At 55.0% G+C, this 21,783-nt stretch overlaps 5 protein-coding genes across 5 annotated transcripts; 2 read left to right on the top strand and 3 right to left on the bottom strand.

Moving 5' to 3' along the window:
* Positions 1-173: 173 nt before the first annotated feature.
* On the bottom strand, positions 174-1,887 carry MONBRDRAFT_34405 (uncharacterized protein; the record flags this gene model as incomplete). The annotated part of the gene is made up of 8 exons (XM_001750014.1): positions 1,648-1,887; positions 1,474-1,556; positions 1,138-1,375; positions 932-989; positions 719-810; positions 453-628; positions 273-368; positions 174-245 (listed from the first exon to the last, which is right to left on the bottom strand). The coding sequence occupies exons 1-8, from the start codon at positions 1,748-1,750 to the stop codon at positions 174-176; spliced, it is 918 nt and encodes a 305-aa protein (XP_001750066.1). The 5' UTR covers positions 1,751-1,887.
* Positions 1,888-2,411: 524 nt separating this feature from the next.
* Positions 2,412-7,817, bottom strand: MONBRDRAFT_12189 (uncharacterized protein; the record flags this gene model as incomplete). Its single annotated transcript, XM_001750013.1, has 5 exons — positions 2,412-2,589; positions 2,694-2,806; positions 3,727-3,798; positions 4,172-4,336; positions 4,506-7,817. 5 exons carry the CDS (start codon positions 7,815-7,817, stop codon positions 2,412-2,414), a joined length of 3,840 nt encoding a protein of 1,279 aa, XP_001750065.1.
* A 1,016-nt stretch (positions 7,818-8,833) lies between these two features.
* Positions 8,834-10,973, top strand: MONBRDRAFT_29571 (uncharacterized protein; the record flags this gene model as incomplete). Its single annotated transcript, XM_001750052.1, has 6 exons — positions 8,834-9,043; positions 9,256-9,328; positions 9,381-9,427; positions 9,702-9,800; positions 10,123-10,207; positions 10,654-10,973. The coding sequence occupies 6 exons, from the start codon at positions 8,834-8,836 to the stop codon at positions 10,971-10,973; spliced, it is 834 nt and encodes a 277-aa protein (XP_001750104.1).
* Positions 10,974-12,266: 1,293 nt separating this feature from the next.
* Positions 12,267-14,582, top strand: MONBRDRAFT_12187 (uncharacterized protein; the record flags this gene model as incomplete). Its single annotated transcript, XM_001750051.1, has 6 exons — positions 12,267-12,286; positions 12,577-13,136; positions 13,380-13,672; positions 13,745-13,889; positions 14,006-14,199; positions 14,532-14,582. 6 exons carry the CDS (start codon positions 12,267-12,269, stop codon positions 14,580-14,582), a joined length of 1,263 nt encoding a protein of 420 aa, XP_001750103.1.
* An 842-nt stretch (positions 14,583-15,424) lies between these two features.
* On the bottom strand, positions 15,425-21,616 carry MONBRDRAFT_12186 (uncharacterized protein; the record flags this gene model as incomplete). The annotated part of the gene is made up of 5 exons (XM_001750012.1): positions 15,425-15,942; positions 17,990-18,062; positions 18,418-18,546; positions 20,135-20,736; positions 21,133-21,616. 5 exons carry the CDS (start codon positions 21,614-21,616, stop codon positions 15,425-15,427), a joined length of 1,806 nt encoding a protein of 601 aa, XP_001750064.1.
* Between the last annotated feature and the right edge of the window lie 167 nt (positions 21,617-21,783).

Here is a 21,783-nt window from a genome sequence, read left to right as displayed (position 1 = left end):
CTGCTTCCTCCCAGACGTCTATGCACATGAGGGTGTGACCAAATAGGGGAGGCGGAGCAACGACACACCGTTCAGCAAAAAAAAGACATGGACACCCAGCTACTCGCGCTGCAACAGCAGCAGTGTGTTCAGACACTTTGTCTGAATGACGTGTGATGTGCAGCCTCACAGCGTCAGTTGATGACAGGCCATGGCTGCAACTTGACGCCACTCAAACGGCTCAGCAACGGCAAACGGGGCAGGAGCTAAGAGCGCCCAGATTGGGCACGAACGGAACGTGTGACTGTCATGGCCATGGGGGAGCGGACGTAGCTCGACTTGGCCGGAGCTGTTGGTCGAAAGGTTTTGGGGTTGGCCTTTGTCTTCTTCTGCGATAAGACAAAATGGTGTAAGTGACGAGCCAAAGCTCACGACTTTGTAGCAGATGTTCAGGCATCAGCGCTGCACTCTACCTTGGTCTTCTTCTGATATGGGTCTGGGGCATAGCTGAATGGGGAGAACGTGTCCAGGTGAGACGTTTTACCCGCCACCGCCTTGCGCGAGCCCGAAGTAGAGGTCGGCTTGAACGGGACCACTGGCTCTTTCGCCTTGGCAGCCGGGGTTGTACGCGGACGCGGGAGCTTCCCAGCTAGAAAACGCGGGCCACACCGAGCCATGGCGTGAGATGGTTCGGCCAAACACTTGTTGGAACTCGGCGCTGTAGAAGGAGCCCACGTACAATAGGGACGATAGGGATTGGAGTCAAAGGTGCCGTTGGAACTGCTGCGCACAACAGTTTGAAAGCGCTTTCCGCGAGGCTCAAGTTTTTTGCTGCGCACGGGAATGAAACCAAATTGTCAGGGGTGTACCCACAAGGCAGCAAGGTTTTAACTCAAGACAAGAGAGTCCCGAGACATCGCAGGTAAGCCCAGAGGCACAAGGTGTGGCATACCGAGTGAGCTCGAGACGCTGCTCGGACTCGAAATCTTGCGGCAGGTAAGCCGGCTGACCTACAAACGTCGGGACCGCGAGGTGAGACGCGGGCAGCGCGGGCAGCACAATACGCTCAATCGCTTTGACCATTGGGCTGCCGTCAAACGTGAAGGCATGTGCCCATTCCAAGGGAAAACTGAAGAGAGCGAGAAGCAATCAACTGACTGAGAGTTACGCCTGAAAACCCAAAGCCGGTTCCCTTCTTGCCGGGATTGGTCAGGAAGTTGCGTGGCTCCTTGGCACTCTTTTTGACGGGGCGTGAGCGGGGATCCATGTGCGAGATGGGTCCATCAAAGGTGTCGCAACCCTTGCCACCGGGGTTGAAGCGATAGGTCAACTGCTTCTGCTTGGCCTTGCGCTCAAGCTTGTGCTGGTATTTAACCGGGTCAAAATAGGCTTCGCCCTGTAGACCAGCCACCCACCAAGAGAGAAGCAAGTCATGCAGACGCCACCGTTGACAAGCGATGCATGCCTGGATGGAGCAGAGTATGCAGGACAAACCTCAAATGCACGAGGGGGCTTCTTCTCGAAGAGATCGCCTCCGCGTGAAACCATCATCTGCTTGCCCTTGGTGCTGGACAAAGCTGCATCAAGGGGGCGCAGCCAGGCGTCGAGGTGAGCCAGGCGATTTGGCTTGGAGCGACTTGCCAAGCGTCGGTCCGGTCAGCTACCTACGCTTGATCTTGCGCTCATAGGGCTCGTTAATGCTGAGTGAGCTCATCTTGCTGAAGAATCCAGCTTCGAGATTGTTCTCGATGGCATGTTTCTTGGCGCTCATGGTGAAGGGAAGGGGCGCCGCACGGCGGCAGATGTAACCCCGGTGCCAACCACTCACAAAACTTCAACAAGTGTGGGCGGGCTCAGCCGGTAGCCCGGAACCGATGATTGTCACGCGCAAGAGGTGAGTGCAGTTCCTGTGGGAGGCGGGGTTTGCAAGATGCATGTCAAGGAAGGCACGGACACGACATGAGACGCGCAATCGCGAAAAGGCGGCTGATGTGTCTGCCAACCAAAAAAAGAACACAAAGAGAAGATGGAAGAAGCTGCGATTCATCGACCGATAGATGAAAACATCAACCACCCAGCCCGGCAGAAGGGAGCCCGATGAGCCCGGCAGAAGGGAGCCCGATGACACGCAACACGCTGTGCTCGTTGCTTGTTGTGAACCCGTCGGCCGCCCCTTCCCGATCCGCCACGCACCTGTTCTGAACGCACAGAGAGAGAGAGAGAGAGAGAGAGAGAAAAGCGCGCGCATTGGATCATCACGGGCGCCAAAACACTTTGCGTTTGTGTATTTTCTGACATTATTGTCGTTGCCATGTAAAGTATGTTAAGAACAGTTGTTTTCTTTATGTGGCTTTTTGTTTCTCGATTAACACACTCTCTCTTCTCTCTCTCTTCTCTCTCTCTCCTCTCTCACTACGATGGTGTCGTTTAGTTTAGAGCACACTCTCGCTGGTGTCGGCCATGAGGGCGGCGGCGGCGGTGGTGGCGTCAAAGGTAGCATTGGTTTGGTGACTGTTGCGGAGGGCCAGACTGGCTGCTGTGGCTGCCGTGGCGGCGGCGTCGGCTGTTGGGCGTGCCGTTGGATTGGCCTGCCAGCACTCATGAATGAACCTAAGAGTGGCATGGGTCAGCGTCGAGATGAGAACGCATCGACGTCGCGCAAAGAGCGTATCCAGACTACAGTCATCACGATCATCGCATCAACTACGACGCACGGTCTCAGCGGCTTGGGCACGTTGTCAAGGCTGAGGCGAATCCCGGCTGACAGAGCTTCCATGATCATTTGCAGCGTTTGAAGACCATAGGGGCTACTTTCAGGGTTGAATATCTGGAGAACAGGCATCAGACATGAGAGACTAAAGACCAACATTCAACACCACTCGTATGCAATGGCCTTGTGATATGCGGTTCACAAAATCACAAATGCTGCAAGACCAGTGCTCACCTCCCACGCAACCACACCCAAGGACCAAATGTCCGATGCCATCAAAAATTTGCCCGCACGCAATGCTTCCGGTGCCATCCATCGGAAAGGCAAGTCAAGTTGGCTCGTCGAGCGATAATAATCGGATTCCTGTGTTACATATCGACCCACTATCCACAAGCACCACCACCACCACCACCACCACCACCACGATCATCAACGTCCCATTGTAGACATGCAGCCACAAAGACAACAAAAAAAGGGGTGAACAAACCAGCAGGCCTCAAGGTCGAGCCAAGCGGAGCGATGGCACAACACAGCTTCGAACACGCTTACACCCAAAGTCTGCAAGCTTGGCGGTGGGGCGGCCCGCTCCTTGCGTGAACAACAGCACGTTGCGGCTGGCTAAATCACGATGTACCAAGCGACAGGCATGAACGTGGGCCAGGCCCGAGGCCACGTCACCCCACAATTCGGTCAGGTCGGCTTGAGAGAGACCGCCCTGATGAGATTGGCGTAGAAATCGCCGCAAGTCGCCCAAATCAGCCAGTTCCAGCACCAAGGCCACTGGAATACTATGTTTGCCCGCCAGGGTCGAGGGTGAATTGAAATGAACCAAGAACGCCCACAAGGCAATGCAATGCCAAACAAACCAGTCATGCACAACCGCCAGCAGCGACACAATGTTGGGGTGTTGTGCTACTGTGTGCATCAGTGCCGCTTCCATCATGACGGCCCGGAAATCAGTATTCTACGCGCAACCGTGCAATGAGATGTTTGTTCGAAATCGGTCAGCAAATGTTCCCGTGAGCTGCCAAACTCACCTCGATGCCCTCAAAAACCTTGAGTGCGACTGCGGGGCGCTGGAAGACATCCATGTGGCTGACGGGCGTGGCCTGTGACACAACATGCATGTCGGTTCAGCGGAGCCGGGGCAACAAAATAGCCTCTTGGTTAAACAAGGCACGTACCGCATATACACTCCCAAAATTTCCTTTACCCAAACACTGCTTTCGTTTCAGTGCGGCCCTAAAACATGCGAAAAAAAGTTAAAAAATTGAAAAATAGTGTTCGAGTTGATTGCACGGGCAATGGACGTACCCAGGCACCAGCACCCAGTCCCTGTGCTCCGGTTGAGCAGCAGTCAAACTCTTGATTTGGCCAGAAAATTCGAGCAAGCACATTTCTAGCTGACCAGCTGCTGACATTGGGACAGTGCTGGTCTCAAGATCTCCAACCACGGTGCGTCGGCGAAGGCGTAAAAAGCACCAGACAGCTGTGGCGGCTGCTGCGACTGCTAGCAAAACAACGATAACAACCAATGTCTCGGTGGAAAAGGGGCTGGCGGAGGCAGCAGCATGAGTGGCTGGTGTTTGAGGATCGGAGGTGGTCGTGGTCTGGGGAGTTGTCGTTGATGTCACCCATTCTGAGGTTCTACAAGAGAAAAACACAAAACAGTGATGGTGAGAGGCTTCAATCTACGCCCTTTTGCATCGAGTTGATGGCCGAAAGAGATGGTTTAGGGCAAACAAGGAAAAACATTTGAGCGTGGAAAAAAGAAAAGAGAGAGAGAAAAAAAGCTCCATCTCCACCAGTCCCACACATCGAGCCAGACGTACAGCGTGGACAGAAGGACGGAGAAGGTATTCAAGTCAGGCTCGGCGCAAACGGCATCAGGGCGGCCATTGAGGTCAAAATCTGCCACGCTCACACCTCGACTTGCTCGTGATGTCACTGCGCGCTGATGAGAAAAGGTTCCAAAGCCATTGTTCTCATACCAAAAGCCGGTGGTACCCATGTTGAGTAGATCGAGATCACCGTCTTGATCGAAGTCGGCAGCGGCAAGACCCGCGGGAAAGATGTTGTATGAGATAACGGGCTCCTCAACAAAGGTTTGCTTGTTGGACCACAAGCTGACAGTGTCGTCCACGCTGACGGCCAAGCCTCGACTGCCTGCGAGCGCTGAAGCAGCTATCATCATTACGGAGAAGGCGCGCGTTTCCTCAACCAGGGGAGCCAGATGATGCGCCGTAAACACCCCATCCGGGCTTTGTCGATACCAGGCCAGTCGCGTGCCCTCGCCTCGGGCGGGCAACACATCGAGGGCTCCATCACGGTCAATATCGCCCACCGTTAGAGTATGCAGCTGCTGAGCGACACCCCGAGCAACAATCCGAGCCTCTGCTTCAAATTGGCCTGGACCGTGGTTGCGCAACCACAGCAGATCCACTGTCTCAGCGCCGCTGCCACTGCGGGAGGACACGGCGGCGAGCACATCTGTGGCGTTATCCGCGTCAATGTCTGCCAGCTCAAGCGCAATGATATTGCTGAGACCGCCAAGCACGGTGGGTTGGGCGGCAAACGTGCCGTTGGGCAAGTGCTGATACCAGCGCACGGTGCCGGACTCGCCATCAACAGCCACGACATCCAGAAAGCCATCTGCATTGAGATCACCCGTGGTAAGGATTGAGACGCTCGCAGAGCCCAGGGCGGGTGCGATGACGTTGGGCATGGGGGAGAAGCTGCCCGTCCCATCTTGATTGCGATACCAAAAGATGGTGCCGTCTGTGACGCTTGCGCCCACGATATCAGGTGCGCCGTCTCCGTTTAAATCGATCGGCGCTGCCAGAAGCGCTGTGTCACTGTGGTCGACCACCGGGTGCAAATGAAGGACGCCAGGCACTGTGGCATTGTCAAATTGCAACACCGTGCCTTGGCTGTAGGACGCGGCAAAGATGGAATTGACCCCGGCTGAAGTCTCACTCCCCAAGACGAGGGCGACAATGTCGTGTTGCGCCCGAGACAGCACCACGGCGGGATCGAAAAGGCCCTGGCCTCTGTTTGGCAGCACGACGAGTTCCTTGGCACCGTGAAGGTACGCGATCACATCAACGTCGTCGTCTGCATCAATATCCCCCAGCAGTAGCTGATGCACGCCGCTCGCAGTTTGAGTCAGAACACGAGCCGCAGTAAAGGTCCCATTGCCCATGTTTGGATACCAAAGAATGGTGCTGGTGGCCGCCGTTCCCACAACCACGTCTAGGTGGCCATCGCCATCCAAGTCGCCCAGGGCCAGCACATCCACAGGTGGCAGCTGGCCTGGAAGTAGAGTGGCGTTGGACACCGAGAAGGTACCGTCACCGGCATTGCGAAACCAGCCTAGCCGCTTTGCGTGTACAACATTGGCGATGACATCGGTAAACCCATCACCGTCCAAGTCACCAACGCAGGCCATCTTCAGGCCCGTGAGATTGGTGCCCAGGCTGTATGGTAGTGGAAAAAAGGAACCCAGTCCATCGCTGCGATGCCAGGACATGGAGCCCCTGCCAGCATCGAGCACAAGCACGTCCAAGGCACCATCCCCATTGGCATCAAACGTGGAGAGATGCACGACTTGAGTGGTGGTACTCGCGACTCGGCGAGCCTCCGAGAGCGCACCGCCGCCCTGGTTGGGATACCAGACAACCACATTGTCAATGTTATTGGCCGCAAGGACGTCCAGATCGCCGTCGTTATCCATGTCGACGACGACAACAGCGGCGGTTGCACGAGGCCAAAGGTCATCCACGGTTGCATTGGGATTCTGCATGCCCCTCGGGGAGAAGCGACCATCGCCCAAGCTGCGGTACCAATCAAGGCGTCCTTCGAGGCCCTCTGCAGTGACCAGATCATCGCGGCCATCACCATCCAGATCACCCGTGGCTAGAGCCGCCAGTGCACCGCCACGTGTCACCGCGTAGGCGGCGTTGCGTGAAACCCAGGCACCGGCCCGTGCAGACCCGCCGCTTGCCAGCAGATCAGGGTGGCCATCGCTGTCAAAGTCGGCGGCCCCCACAAGCAGCTCGGAAGTGCCAAAGTCTTGGGCATCCCAAGCGCGGGGCTCGGTGAGATCGCTGTTGAAGAACCACACGAGTGACGAGTCGGAACGGCGGGCAACAATGTCGGGAATGTCGTTGCCATCCACGTCCCAGTTGCCGAGCAGGTCGAGGGCTGGAAACGAGCTCTGTGCGTCCAGGGTGGGATCAGTATCAAGCGTGTTCCGGAACCAAGTCAAATACCCATTGTATATCATGGAGACGGCAACATCAATATCTCCGTCGCCATCAAAATCCCCCAGAGCGATGGATTCTGGGCCGGGGGCGGAGTGGGAAATTGAAATGATCTCAGAAAAGGTGCCGTCGCCCAAGTTCATGAACCAAAACAGGTGATCCGTATAGTAGCTACCGGCAATAATGTCGAGGTCACCATCTAGGTCCAAGTCCCCAAGCTGGATGTTGCGAATCTGGGAGACTTGCACACCGTCAGCGAGAATTGTGCGCGCCAGAAACTGCCCACGACCGCGGTTCAAGAAGTATGCGATGAAGCCACCACGATACACGTTGGTGGCGCAGACAACGTCCATGAACCCATTGCCCGAGAGGTCACCGGCAGCCATGGCCAGGGGATCTTTTGTTTCAATGGCCGAGACGAGATAGGGGCCGGTGAAGCTGGTGTTGCGCGTGGGCCCCTCGTTGCGGTACCAAGCGACTTGGTCCGTGCCTTCGCTGCCAAGCAGCACATCAATGTGTCCATCCGCGTCCAGATCAGCAATGGCCAAAGCCCGGGCATCAAGGACATTGGCTCCAGCGTCGATGGTCAAGGTCGGACCAAAGTTACCGCGTCCATCATTGCGGGCCCAAGCGAGACGGTCTGAGGCGTATTGGGCCACGACTATGTCTGGGTAACCATCGCCATCCAAATCCGCCGTCTGGACGGCATAGGCACCTGCAGCTTCGTAGGTGGTCGAGTTCCAGCCCAAAGTTTCCACCCATGCCCTCCGATCCACGTCATGCGCAGCTTTAGCATGCTGAACCAAGCATATCAGCACGAGCTGGAAGAGAAGCCCAAGCGGGACCAGATGGCGCGAGGTGTCCATCCTCAAGCTTTCAACCCCGCGCGCGCTGAATGCCACACAACAACAACGCCAGACCAGAAAAAAAAACCCCCCCGAAAAGTAAACACCTCAACCTTGGAGGTATCGAGCCATCATGGGAGCGCGTGTATCCCACGCCAGCCTCACAACAGGCACCGCCACATGTACCTGCACCGCCGACAGGAAGCTAGCTGGAAGGCGACGCCGTCTCACGCGCGCCGAGGTTTTGAACGTCAAAGTGTACTTGATATAAAAGTTGTATCAAACCTTTGAGAAGATGTAGATATTCTGTGATATACGCATGAACATTTTACCAAGTAAATGTAGCGACGATTCAAGAAGATGACGATATGCTATCTGCAAAAGATTAAATATTCAGGTTTGAAACTCATATATTATTATCAATAACCTTTACAATTTATTTTGATAAGTTGCTCTGCAAACATTATAAAACTATTTAAACTCGATTTTATGCAACGAAAACCAAAATATTTTCTCCAACAACTTGAATATTTTCTACGTTAACTTCACATTCAGCGCGCATTGGCTCAAATTTTTTGAAAAGAGCGTGACACTTCTTGCGAATGCGCGCGCGGACCCGCACACGCTGCCGCCGGTCAGCGCGCTTTTGCTGATGGCCCAGTTTGCTTTGCTCGACCCCCTAGTCTGGTTGGTGTTGTGCTGTTGCTGGCGATGGGGCTCTCAGTGGGTTCAGCTTGATTGTTGCCGCTGAACTGTATCTCTGCCGGCTGACCGCCGCGCGCATCGCCGCTCATGCCGCTCATGCCGCTCACTATTCCTATGTGTGTGTTGTTGATAGAGGCCAGTTCGGTTCGCATTCTAATTGGTCACTGCTTCTTTTACACCAGCCAGTCGAAAGAACAGAGCTTGGTGAGACGCCCATCTTCAACCAACAATCCCCCCGGTGTTGTTGCGGCCCTGTTAAATGATGGCGTGCGTGACAGTTGACACTCGGTTACGTGTGGATGCGTTGGTCCGGCCAGCGGCAGAGTAGGAGTATGGGCTCCAAACGTGTGGTCGCAGCAGCGACCCGCCTCGTCTCTGGAGCTTGGGACCGTCTGTTGAACGTGTGGTGGGAGAGTGACCAGGAGCGTGGGCGTTTGCTTTGGAACGCTTGTGCGCAGAGCTCCCCGGATGCTGCATTGGAGCTGTTGAAAACTTGGTCCCCGTCCCGCGCGCGTGACGCCGCCCGTGCCTTTGCCGCCCAAGTGCGTTTTTCTGACATGTCTGGCTCCATCCCAACAGCAGCATCACCCTGCTGACGCTTGTTTGTTACTACAGGATGGGCGGACTGCTTTGCACGAAGCCTGTCGGCATGGGCATGTCGAAGTCGTCCGACAGCTCCTGGACATTGGCGTTGAGCTCGACTCGCGCACTGATCCCGTACGCATGTGCCGCTCCCACCTTGCATCCACTGTAGCCATGCTTTGATCAGAGAGAGTTTGCCCTGGATCCGTACCGACTGATGGGTGCACTGCTGGCGGACATTGCAGGTAGGAACCACGGCCCTGCTGCAAGCAACTTGGCGCAGTGACCGGGTCGCAGCGGGCCTGCTTTTGGCCGCCGGCGCCAACCCAAACTTGGCCAACGAGGTACGGCAGCTCCCCCCCCCGTTTTTTTGGCTCAAATCCTTCAATGCCGTCCATTATGGGAGCGCTTTGCAGCCGTTTGTGGTGGACTCAAAAGACTTTGTGTAGGCTGGTTGGACGCCTCTGCACGCGGCCTGTTGGGCCGGGCGTGTTGACATTGCACGGGACCTCATTCAGGCCGGCGCTGACGTAAACGCCCTTACTGAGGTAGCTATAGCTTGTTGGCCGGCCCCACATATGGTCATGACCTTTTAAGTATCATACGATGCACATGTAGGATCAGCGAACACCTGTGCTGATTGCTTGCAGTCAAGCCTCGCCGCAGCTGCTTCTCCTTTTGCTGAAGCACAATGCCGACTTGACCAAAGGAGGCACGGTTGGTTAATCCAATTTCCCCGGTCTCTTTGGCCCTTGCTTTGCACATATGCGTGCAGACCTGCGTTCGTCCAGTCCACCTGCCCATGCCAACGTGTGATTGCCCTTGGTAGAACGGCCTTGCTCCTCTGGACCTGTATTTATGGAACCTCGAGCAAGACGCCGATCTTTTTGCACGGGTACCGTGCGGGGCTTGAGTTATTTTTTTTTTTTTTCCGATTCATTTTATTTTTGTTGTCGTTTGACCCAATTTGTGGGCACCCAGCGTAAACGCCAAGCTCTGATTCTCACGCTTGCCGGTTTCATCCTTTCTTTTTCTACAGCATCGTTCTGCACATCTCGGGGCGCTGCGGGCTGTTTACAAAGGTCACTTTCCATTTGCCTTGGTTCACTCGCGCCTAGCTCCAGGTAAGTTCATCCAGTCGTCTTCACGCTGTGAGCGGATGTGGCAGTCCGGGCCCCCAAGTCACCAAATTCTCGGCCTTGGCTGAATCGCAGTTAATGCAGTTTTGGCAGAAGGCCATGCCGATGCCGTCAGGCGACGGCTGGCTGTCCTCTTCTCCGTTGGTTGGCGAAGTGAAGCTCGGGCCTTTGATGAAATGTCGTTGGCTACGCTTCAGCAACAGCTTCAGCCCTGTGAACATCTCCCTTACCAGCCCATGCCGGGGAATCAAGCCACCCCGATCCCAGACATGATTGAGATGATTTCCCGCGTCATCCGCAGCCAGCCTCGTGCGGACACGGCAGACGCACCACCCCCCGAACACCAATAGCCAGTTTGCCTTGACAATCGATGAATAAGAAAGATAATTGGTGCTTCACTCAACAAACACAATATCCGATTGTCATGTCAGCCGTGCAGTTCAGCCCCAGCCGTCTGGGAGTCACGTGTTTAGCTCTCAAGCGCGCTCTCTCCCCCTCGACAGTTCCGCAGTTCCACAGCTACACAGCTCTATACAATGTAGCTCTAGACCTCTATGCTTCTATAGCTCTATACCTCCTCTCTAGCTCCATACCTCCATACCTCTATACCTCTATAACTCTATACCTCTACCTCTACACCTCTACACCTCTACACCTCTACACCTCTACACCTCTACACCTCTACACCTCTACACCTCTACACCTCTACACCTCTACACCTCTACACCTCTACACCTCTATACTTCCATAGCTCGACAGCTCGACAGCTCTAGACCTCTATGCTTCTATGGCCCTATACCTCCTCATTAGCTCTATACAGTGGGGTACCCCCTAACTTTGAACGGGGGTTTTGGCGTCAACTTTCAAAGTTAAGTGGTAATTTCTAACATTTGTTCCAAACCACTACACAGGTTCTATGTGTATGCATGACGGAGATGGTCTTGGATGTATGTTTGCCGGGATGTATGTTTGCCGGCCTTGCATGGGTCTTTTGTCTTTTGCACGTTCGATGGAAGCGGTGCCAGTCATCATAGCCATCGGTTAGCTTTTCTGGTGCCACACTTGCAAGTTGTTACAGTTGGCTGAGGCGGACCGTCAGTGTCTCAATTGAGGTCAGTACAGCCGAATCTCTCTCATCTCCGCTTCCGCCTCTTCTCGAGTCGCATCAGCTTCGTCATCGGCAAGAGCGAGCTGGATCATGGCAACCGCTGCCCTCTTCTGTGTCCTCAACTGCAATCTGAAATCGAGCCACGCTGTCTGTACCAGTCTGCCTGGCCTGTCGGTGGCATTTGAAGGTCATTAAATTCTGACCCATCGCAACGCAAGTGGGGGAAGCTGACAAGGGCCATCCTGTCGACAATACTTGCGACATCCAGAGTGCCATCATAGCTACAATCTGCCCCCTTGAAAGCGGGGTCTCTTTGCACCTCCATAAAATGGCCGCGACCCTGTTGAGTGCGCAGCATCACCTGGGTCGAAATAGCGAGGGCAAGCTGCCAGTTGCCAGTCAAACGTTCGCCTCACTCGTAACGGCAGCGGCTGTCTGATGTCCGTCTTCCATTGCTTGCGCCCATTGCAGCTGTTCAAGCATTGAGTGCGAGGCATACACCATTTTTTCGCCGGATCGGCGGCATTTTGTAACGGTCACTTTGCAAGTTGCCCTTGTGAAGGGAAAAATGCAATTCGGCTCAAAAAGTCAAAGTTGAATGAGACTTTCTACCTTAATATTTCAAAGTTGGAGGGTATCCCACTGTACCTCTATACAGTAAAGCTCTTTGAAGTTGTAAGTTTCTCTCTCTCTCTCTCTCTGTCTCTCTGTCTCTCTGTCTCTCTGTCTCTCTGTCTCTGTCTCTCTGTCTCTCTCTCTCTCTCTCTCTCTCTCTCTCTCTCTCTGTCTCTCTCTCTCTCTCTCTCTCTCTCTCTCTCTCTCTCTCTCTCTCTCTCTCTCTCTCTCTTTCTCTCTCTCTCTGATGTGGCGGCCAGTGGCGATCTTGGTGCTTTGGGGCTGTGCTGCGACAGCAGTAGCAGATGCGGCAGCAGAAGCATGGCCTTCATGCGTCCCCGGTACGTGCTGCTTTGGAGATCTCGAGTAAACGCACTGTTAAAAAGGCCATAGTGGATTGTCACTGCATCGATTGTTGAGTGTATTCTTAGTGTGGCCCGTGCCACAGCAAGCGGCATGCCAGCAGCCCATGACGCTGCAGCTCGAAACAGCCGAGATCCATTGGAATCAGACTGCATCAGGCTCTCCCCGGTAAATATCAAGAACATGGAGCCTGTGTGTGCCCTCTACTGCTTGTACATCTCTGCTCGTTCGGCGAGTTTGCTCATTTAGATCTTGACTTGCCTGAAAGACTCCAGCGGACGGTGGGCCGGTATGCTGCTCTGCTGGACCAAAGTCTGCGCGCAGCACGACCCTTGACGGCCCGAGCAGAGGCTGTCACAGTGGTCAAGAGCATTTTGATCGAGCTCGCTATCGATAATGTTGACGAAACACTCGATCTCGGCACCCGTTACGACTATCAAGTCACCGTTATGCTGGTCGATACCAGCGTGCTGCAAGTCCAGATCAATGCCATCACCGTCTACGGAGCTCAGTACGGCCTTGAGACGTTGACACAGCTCCTTTATAATGGCCAACTCAAACACGGTCACGTGAGCATCCAAGATTCACCTCAGTATAGCTGGCGCTCCCTCATGCTCGACACGGGCCGGCGATTCTTTCCCGTGTCGACGCTGGAGGGTCTCTTGGATACCATGGCTGCCAACAAGCTCAATGTCCTCCACCTCCATGCCAGCGACTACTGCCGGTACGCCGTGGCACTTGTCAAACCTTTGGCTGATGCCAGCCGCAGGAAGCCCAAGCCTCAGCTACCCCCTCACCCCGCTCTTGTTGCTGGTCGTGGTGCCTGTGGTGCGGCACTCGCATCGTAGCTTTTCAGTCGAATCGCAGCGGTACCCCAACCTTACCGATTCTCTAACCGGCATCTTGGCCGGCCACTACACCCAGGTACATGTCTTGTGAATATGCGGAAAGAAACCGAGACTATCGGTGAGCCCAGCTCACGTCTCACACCCACACCCCAAATTGTGGATTAGGCCGAGATTCGAGGCTTGTTGGCCTATGCCAAGGATCGTGGCATTCGCGTTGTGCCAGAGTTTGACGTGCCGGGCCATAGCCATGGTTTTCGAGCTCTGGCCGGCGAGCTGGACTTTTGCAGTGCTGACCAGCTGCAGCTCTTCAATGATCCCGGCCAACGGACCCTTGCCATTGTGCAGGATGTCCTGCAGGAAATGGCAGCGCTTTTTGATGACCCTGTCTTTAATGTGGGCTGTGACGAGACGAGCGTCAAGGGCCCTTGCTCCCTCAACTCCACGTTCAACTTTGAGCGACAGCTGCTGCAAACAATTGCCACCAATTATTCCAAGACGCCCATGGGTTGGGAAGAGGTGGGACGACCCGGGGCTCTCAGGGCTTTGACCCAGGCGTGGACCACGGCTCACAGAATGTCACTCTGCTAGGTGTATTTTGATGCTGGGGCTGCCACCATGGATACAATCGTGACCGCATGGTCGCGACACACCCCGGCCGAGATCACCGCCACGGGTCGCCAAGCAGTGGAGGCGCAGGGCTCGCATTTTTATTTTACCGAACCGGCCCAACCCTGTAAGATTGTCTGGACGGTCTGCAACGATAGGTCCCAAATACTTTACCGCATTCCTGCATTGCTCACACATACACATCATGGCCTGCTGATCATATTGTGCGTCGTGTGCGAATAGATCCTGCTGGGTGGACGAGCTGTTGGTATGACATTGCCACGGGCGTGCCGGCCAATGAAACACACCTTTTGCTTGGTGGATCCATGTCCATGTGGACCGACAACTACTGCTACATTGATCAATGCCACGACAGTTCCAGGATTCCGCCGGGCAGCACGCTATTTGCCCCCGAGTTTGACGCCGAGTTTACGCAGGTTTGTGTAAGAACGCAGTTGGCGGCGATCGTCGGGCGTGTTCTTATGATGATGATGATGATGCATTGCACATGAACCGACGTGGTGTGCAGAGTGTGGGGGGCATGATTTGGCCGCGCGGGTTTGTGGCAGCGGCTGCGTTCTGGAGCTACAATGCGTCAGTCAACGCGTCCAGCCCAGAGTTTGTCGAGGCCATTGCAGCGTTCAACACGCAACTGCGTGCTCGCGGCGCACAGACGTGTCCAAACGGCTGCACGTGTGATTTTTTGACGGCATGCGGGCAGCCATACATCCAGAGCAGTCCCGTAGTCAATGCAACCTTGGCCCTGCAGGTCTGTCGGGAACTGATGGTTGCTCGGCGCCTCGTAATCGAGTCGCCCTGACGAGCGGCTCCTGCCATTTCCGTAGCCGTGCTCGCCCACGAACAAGATGCAAATGTTTTCGTTCAACACGAGCACGGCACATTTGACTTCGGGCGCCGACAGCTCGTTGTGTGTTGTGGGAGGTTCCCACACCAATGTAGGACCTGTTTCCTCACTGCGGGAGGCTTTTTTTTCTCTCTCTCTCTGCGCGATGACTGATCGCGCGACGCGTTTGGGTGGCGACAACAGGTGTATCCCTTAAAGCTGGGGTCGTGCGCGGAAGCGTCCAGCTTGCAGCATGACCCGGCCACGGGACACGTCATCTTCACTGATCTGCAAGATTGTCTGGATGTGAATGCGGGTCAGGCGGACGTGGGACGTTACCCGTGTGGCGAGCCGCTGCAATCGAACCAGGTGGGCGGCGCATATGCAAGCTCTGTCGCGTTTGCAAAAAAATGGGGGTCTTTCCTACAAACTCACGAGGGATTTGGCTGTGAATGTGCAGGCATGGCTGTATGAGGCCGATGCCCAACGGGTGGTACAAATGAGCATGGAAGGGAGTCGGGCATCCAGTTTTGAAGGACAATGCCTGACGGCGATCAACCCATAATTGAATCAGCGCCGTGTATTTTGCTGCTCGGCTGCGATATCTGGCGTTTTGTGTCATGCTGACCATGATGGACAGAGGATGATTGCCGAAAAGAGGCATCGCAAAGCTTTTGACTCGAATTGGGGCCAATCACAAAGGGCCGAGCACGCACTTGGTACGAGCAGGAGAACGGGAAGAGCTGTTGGTTGTTTCATGTCTCAATGGGGAAGGGGGTTCAATGGGGTTCAAGCAACGCGGGGCAAAGGCGGGTCATTTACACGGCACGAAGAACAAGGGTCCGGGGTGGCGCTCGGGGTGCCTCAGGTACGGTCTTGGAGGGGTAATTGGGGATGAGATCCAAGAGGCTGAGCGCTGCTGCTGACGGCGAGGCCGCGCTTGTTTGGCGAAGGGCGGAAACGGGCTGGGGTGACGCGCCGATTGAGCCTGGAGACGCAGGCGCGGCAGGCGAGGCGGCGGAGGCGGCAGGACTCGCCCATTGCACGGCGCTGTTGTGGCGAGCCGTGTTGACGGTGGCATTGTTGTCCTCGTCAAAGGCCACGACGCGGCGGGTGTGCTGCTGAAGCTGGACGCTGGTACCATTCGAGTTGACGCCCTGCACCACCACGGCCGTGTTGCGCCGGCGGCGATTCAAGCAGCCCATGGTGACTATCGTTCGAGAATCAATCAACCACCACCACCACACCCCCCTGGACCTTGATCCGCCCGTCTCCCGCCCACGACGACGACGACGCAGCGACGGCCCTCGGCGCACGATCACTGTGTGCTGCTGTGCTGCACAGGAGCAACAAGAAGCGAGACCGAGATAAAAGAGAGACGGAGTAAAGACAGTCAAGAGACAGAGATGGAGACAGTGAGAGAGCCAGAGATGGAGACGCAAGACGAAGACGGAGAGAGTGTGAGACAGAGTGAGTAACGAGACAGAGACAGAGACTGGGATAGCGTAAAGGGGCAGAGACACAGACACATACCAAGCAAAGGGGCAGAGACGGAGAAGAGAGCAAAGAGAAAAACCAGAGAGAGAGAGACAGACAGAGAGAGAGAGAGAGAGAAGTGAGAAATCATTTGTTTTCCTTCCACGTCCCTCTTTTTTTGTGTTTTTGTTCTCTTAAGTTGAATTTTATTTCTCCCTCCAACACACACACACACACACACACAGACGGACCAATGGATCGGCAGCCGCTACTTGGCAATGGCAGCGTCGGGGTGGCGGGAAATGGACTGAGTCATGGGCGGATGCATGATAGCCATGCTGCTGATGGTGGTACAGGGCTTGGTTCCGCCTTTCAGCCCTACACCTCATAGTACGTAGCCGCCTCTTGAAGCTCTCGCGGGCGATCTTGTTGTTCTATCGGCAGTTGCGCTCGCCGTCGACGCCTTGCGTCGACACGCGCCCGTTGCTGTGCTTGTGTCTTGCGCTCTTGGGTTGCATTTGCAGCCGAGTTGCATCCGTTCTGAACGCCCTTTGAACATGTTTCCGCACCCACCCGTGCATGAGCTTGCCTCATCCCCGTGCCCTGGCTGCATTTCCTTCCGCGCCTCGCCGCTATACGCCCTTTGCAGCTCCATGGCCGCAGACGATGCGCTGATCTCAGTTCGCTCGGCGTTTCACAACCTTCGCCTGCGTGCCCATCGTGTATTGGCTCTTTTTTGTGCCTTTGACGCCCTCTTTAGCTTTTTGATGTGGGCCATCGTCTCTCAGGTCTGCTTTTGGCTCAGACGGGACCACGCATGCCTTGTGAATTTAGATGGGTGCTTACGGCGCCGTGTCTTGTCTTTCTGCCAGGGCTTTGGAGGGCATTGGAAGGAAAACTACATTGCTGAGAGTGTCGTCCATTACAAGTTTGAGCAGTCTCTCTTTGATGTCGTGGTACGTCGTCTTGACCCCATGACCACCACCACCACCACCACGCGTGCAATCCTGCTGGTCCGAGACCCAGCACCTACTCGCTTTCAAAAAGTTGCTGTTCTACGTCCTGTTCTGTCTCACCCTCCCTTTCGACACCATCAACCATGGCTTGAGCAGTGCGTGGCGGTCTTTCGTGCTTTTTTGCTTTTGGGCGCATATTGGATCACCCGTGCCCAGACGTCGCTGTGGATGTGGATTGCCGTGGCCGGCTCGACCGTGTTCACCTTGGTTAAAATTTTCTTCTATGGCTTTGCTGAAAACTCCCAGTGCGTACCTACCCCGCACCTCGCCCTGCCAGCAGGGCACTCATCCGGTGTGCGCACGTCACTTCGCCCGTACTTGGTACACAGCTCATATACCTTTTCTTGACCCCTCCAGACACCCGTCTGACTACCTCGTCATCGTGGTGGCATTCGTCATGCCTTGGTTTGAGGCCTACGTCTGGCTGTCCCGCATCTCTCCTCTCAATCGCAAACTGGGTACGTGGTTTAGACCAGCTGTCGCTCGTCCTTCAATACCCCTGCTCGAAAAAAAAAAAAAAAAAAAAACTCATCCATTCCTTCCCGGCCCGGCATTGTCTCCTTTGAATAGCCCTCCTTTACGGCGAGCGCTCCTCTGGTGCCGTCGACCCCAACCGCTTGCGCCAATTGATCGTGGAAGGCCAGGAAGACTTGGGTGCCCAGCTCAACATGAACCCCTGGATGCAACAGCTCTTTGCCGCCCCGAGCCTTGCTGGAGCCTCCGAACCCATGCCACCCGCTTACCAACAGAACTCCCACATGCCCACGATGGACCCTCAATATGCTCGCGCCTCTCGACAGCCCGTTCGGCACGAAAGCTTAAACCACGTACGATGGCCGTCTGGCGCAGCGTTACTTGTAACCTTGGATATGGGTGCCGTTCCGTGCTTACTTGTGTTGCACCTCCGCGCGGCGTTTCCCATGCACAGACGCTGGGTGATAGTGACCAAGAACCAGGTGCGGACCTGGATGAGGAAGAGTTTTATTCAGGCAACGAATCACCCACCTTCTCCACGCCCCCTTCTGAAATGCACGAGGTGTGAATTAGCTCTCTCGTTTGCCTATACGCAGCCAAAAGCTTCAAACTTTTGCTCGTTTCATGTCAAAAGCTAACCCGCGCTCCCTGGCCACCTATCCACCTATTTAACCGCAGGTTCAAAGCCAAAGCACCTACAGCACCATGCACCAGACTTTGGCAGCTCAAGGCGGTGTCAGCTTACGTACCATCAAGACCGTTGGCCCACAATCGGTATGCCCCCGTAACAACTTTTTTTTTTTTTTTCTTTTTTTCTATGCAATCTCTGTCAAAATCCAACTCACTTGCACTTTGCCATCCGAACGGGAAATTGCCGTCTTTTGGGCGATGCTCGACACCAGGATCACTTTTACGCTTCGTGTGGAGCTGAAGCCGTCAACTTTGTGATGGAACATGCGCGCCTTCAGGAAAAGCTGTGGCGCGTCAAGGAAGATTATCGTGTACGTCAGCCCTGATGCCTGCATCGCTATACCTCCCGAGTCATATTGCATCGCGTCTGTTTGCTCAATGGCCACCGTGCTGCGCAGAACGGAATCAGCGTGCACTCAATTGTCAAATCCGAAGGCGTCGTCTTCAAAGCTTGTGGGCTCGTGTTTGCTCCTCCCGAGGAGCTGTTCAAGTACGAGCGTGAGCGACGCCCATCCACCTTGGAACCGTCATGCATGCAACTCACCCGCTTGACCCTTTTCCTGGTAGATTTCTGTATGATGGTTTTAACAATTTCCCCACGTGGTCCAGCATCCACGAATCTTGCTCGGTCTGTGCGCCTGGCATTTCATTGGCCCTCATTGTTGACTTGGTAGACATATCTTCTTAAAAACACCCCTGACGGACAAACTTTTTTGGTGCATCTTTAGACTCTGCGCCGCGTCAATTCGCGAACAGACATGGTGTACTGGATATTTTCAGATCAAACCCTGGGTGTACGTGCTTTGGATCCTTTTTTTTTTTTTTTTTTTTTTTTTTTTCATCTTTTCTCACCTAGATCATGTTTCTTGAAACAACAGGGAGGCAAACGTGACTTTACGACCGTGCGCCAGTGGTACCACGATGGTGGAGACTTTACCATTGCCACCAGTAGTGTTGCGTACGTGCTCGGACACGCATTTCTTTTCTTTTCTTTCCTTTTTGACTTTATCATTGTCCACCGAGCATCTGATCTGGCTTCCTGATGTGTTGTCTCTGCTCTGGCGTCCAACATTCATGAGATAGGGTGCCGACGATTCCAGCAAAAAAGACATACACGCGGTGTGAGGACCGCAGCTCTGGTTTCTTTCTGCAGCGGGTATCGGGCCAGGCTCGTGTGACTCGCCTTACCTGGATCTTCAACATGGATCTCAAGGAGAAGGGGTGGTTTGGTCCGCGCCAGTCGCGCACCAACGTCAGCAAAACCTTGATTACTTTTATTGAGGACATTCGGCGGCAGTTGGAGAAGAATGCGCGTGCCGCTACCCAAATCTCGTCCCCTGTCCAAAATGGGGGTGTTTTTATGTAATGTTGATGCCACCTTCTGGCCGGGCCACCACAGAATAGGATCGGTTTCGTGAGAAAAAGTGCGGTGATCTGAGTTGTGTTTGCCGTCGTGCGAGAGGTGTGTTTGGTGTTGCGGGCCAAGCCCGGAGTGGGGACAGGCATGTCCTTGTTATTTTGTCGGCTGCTTTAGTGGGTGCTTTATAGTGCTGGTTCATTCGGCCAGTTTATCATTAGGAGACCGGTGCAAGCCAAGGCGCTTGAAGGGCACGTGGTCAGATTTTGTTTTGCTGTGACCATCACCCTGAGAATTGACTTTTCAATTAACTTGGCTGCACCTGAGCACTGACATGACATCGTGAGATGCGATGGCATGCGGCAAGGCGCGGCGGGAGAGCTATGACAAAGCGCGCAGCGCTGAGGTGGGAAGACGAGGACACCAGGATTGAGTCCCCGCATGAAGATGACAGACTACAGGCGAGGAGGGACGGCAAGATAACGCCAAGGGACGCCTCCTTGCATTGGCAGCACCAGCTCATCACGATCTGAGGCAACCAGGTTGCGGTGCCAACTGCAATCCCCCTTGGCCTTTGGAACTCGCATAGTGATGACTGGGGCGGCGCGATCCGGACGAAAGACTCGCAAGAGACCGCGGTTGTCCACGGCAGCGACGTAGGCCTCGCCATGCGAGACTTGCGGCACCGCATTATGATTGGTGTATTGGGCGTAACCTTGGAACGTAAGAAGGGGGCGGGTGAGATGGCGGACGTCGTACAGTCGCAGGCCTTGGTCCTGGGCGGTGTGATTGGTCAAGAGCCAGGGGTCCTGGCGGTAGAGATAGACCATGTTGAGACCGCGCAGAGTGGGCCGGGGCCGCTCGGGTCGGGGCGCCCGCGTGTCGACCAAATAAAGGTCGCCATTTCTACAGCCAATGACGCCCAGTCCCTGCACGGCTGCCGGACTCGTGTGCAGACAGGTGGGATCGGAGGTACAGGCTGGAAGCGGGCGGTGCTCGACGCTATGGGCAAAGCCGCGCATCCAGCTCATAAGCTTGTGATTTCGGCCAACGGCGGCCACCTGCATAGTCAGCTGGTCCAGACAAATCGATGCAATGGGCAGCAGTGAGAACCAAACTGGTAAAGGGCGTTGAGTGAGAGGGAGGATTAGTCTTGGCGTGGTGGTAAAAGGCAAAAAAAAAAAAAAAAAAAAAAAAAAAAGATGCTGTCGCAGCACGGGGCGGTGTGTACCTCATTGTAATCAACGGCCTGGGCCCCAAACACGTGCGCACTGCGCCAGTTGACGTTGAGGTCCTGATCAAGGCCGAGGACAACAAAACAGCGCGGGCCAAGCGAAACAAAGTGCCGAGAGCCTTGCATGAAATGCAGGCGTGCATTTAGCGTCATGTCGGCTTTTGAAGCAGGTATTTACATTTAGTTCATGGACAGAGGAGCAAGGGCGTGAGCACTGAGGCTTGGGCAGCACAAGCGGTGGCGGGCGGCAGGTAAGGGAAAAGTTCAAAGCAGACTAACCTATTTCCATTCGCCCGCGCTGCATTGTAAGACCCGGGGCATCTGTGTGCGCAGGTGCGCCCTCTACCGGGTCTGATTCCAGGCGCAAGTGTTCGACACAGAGCTCGTGATAAAGGACGCTGGTGTTGGCATGGGGTAGATAGGCAGCGTATCGCATGACGGCAGGGGCGGGATGAATGGGACGTGCATCGGCAAGCTGGATATGCGCTAGTCGAGCACGCCGAGCACTGCTCAACGGCGTGCGCTGGCTGTGATGCAGCTCACGCCACACGTCGAGACGATGAAGCACGTTGGGCCGATGAGCCACGGACGCCGTGCCCAGGGCAAACGGCAACACCGAAAGCGCTGCTTCCCGCTCAACCTCCCTATTCTCCACAGCCACCACCGGTGCCTCCCCAGCAAAGTATCGCCTTCGCTCCGGATCATAGTACATGCCAGGCAATCGCCCGAGCGGGCCCGCCGCCGTCGTCGCCGGCTCGCTCATCTTGGCGCTGACCCGTTTTCTCTGACAATAATACACGGAAATAATAACTTCTGACATTAATGTCAGAAGAACGAACGAATTGCTGACAATCAGACACATTGCTGATAGGTCGCGCTACCAGATGTCATCCTGCTGGCTTGTACCTTACGAGCCTGTAGGCCGGCGTG

This window comes from Monosiga brevicollis, genomic scaffold (assembly GCF_000002865.3).
Source record: "Monosiga brevicollis MX1 MONBRscaffold_36 genomic scaffold, whole genome shotgun sequence".
In the NCBI taxonomy this organism is placed as follows: Eukaryota; class Choanoflagellata; order Craspedida; family Salpingoecidae; genus Monosiga; species Monosiga brevicollis.
The sequence above is the reverse complement of the archived record's forward strand: the minus strand, read 5'-3'. Positions and strand labels throughout refer to the sequence as shown.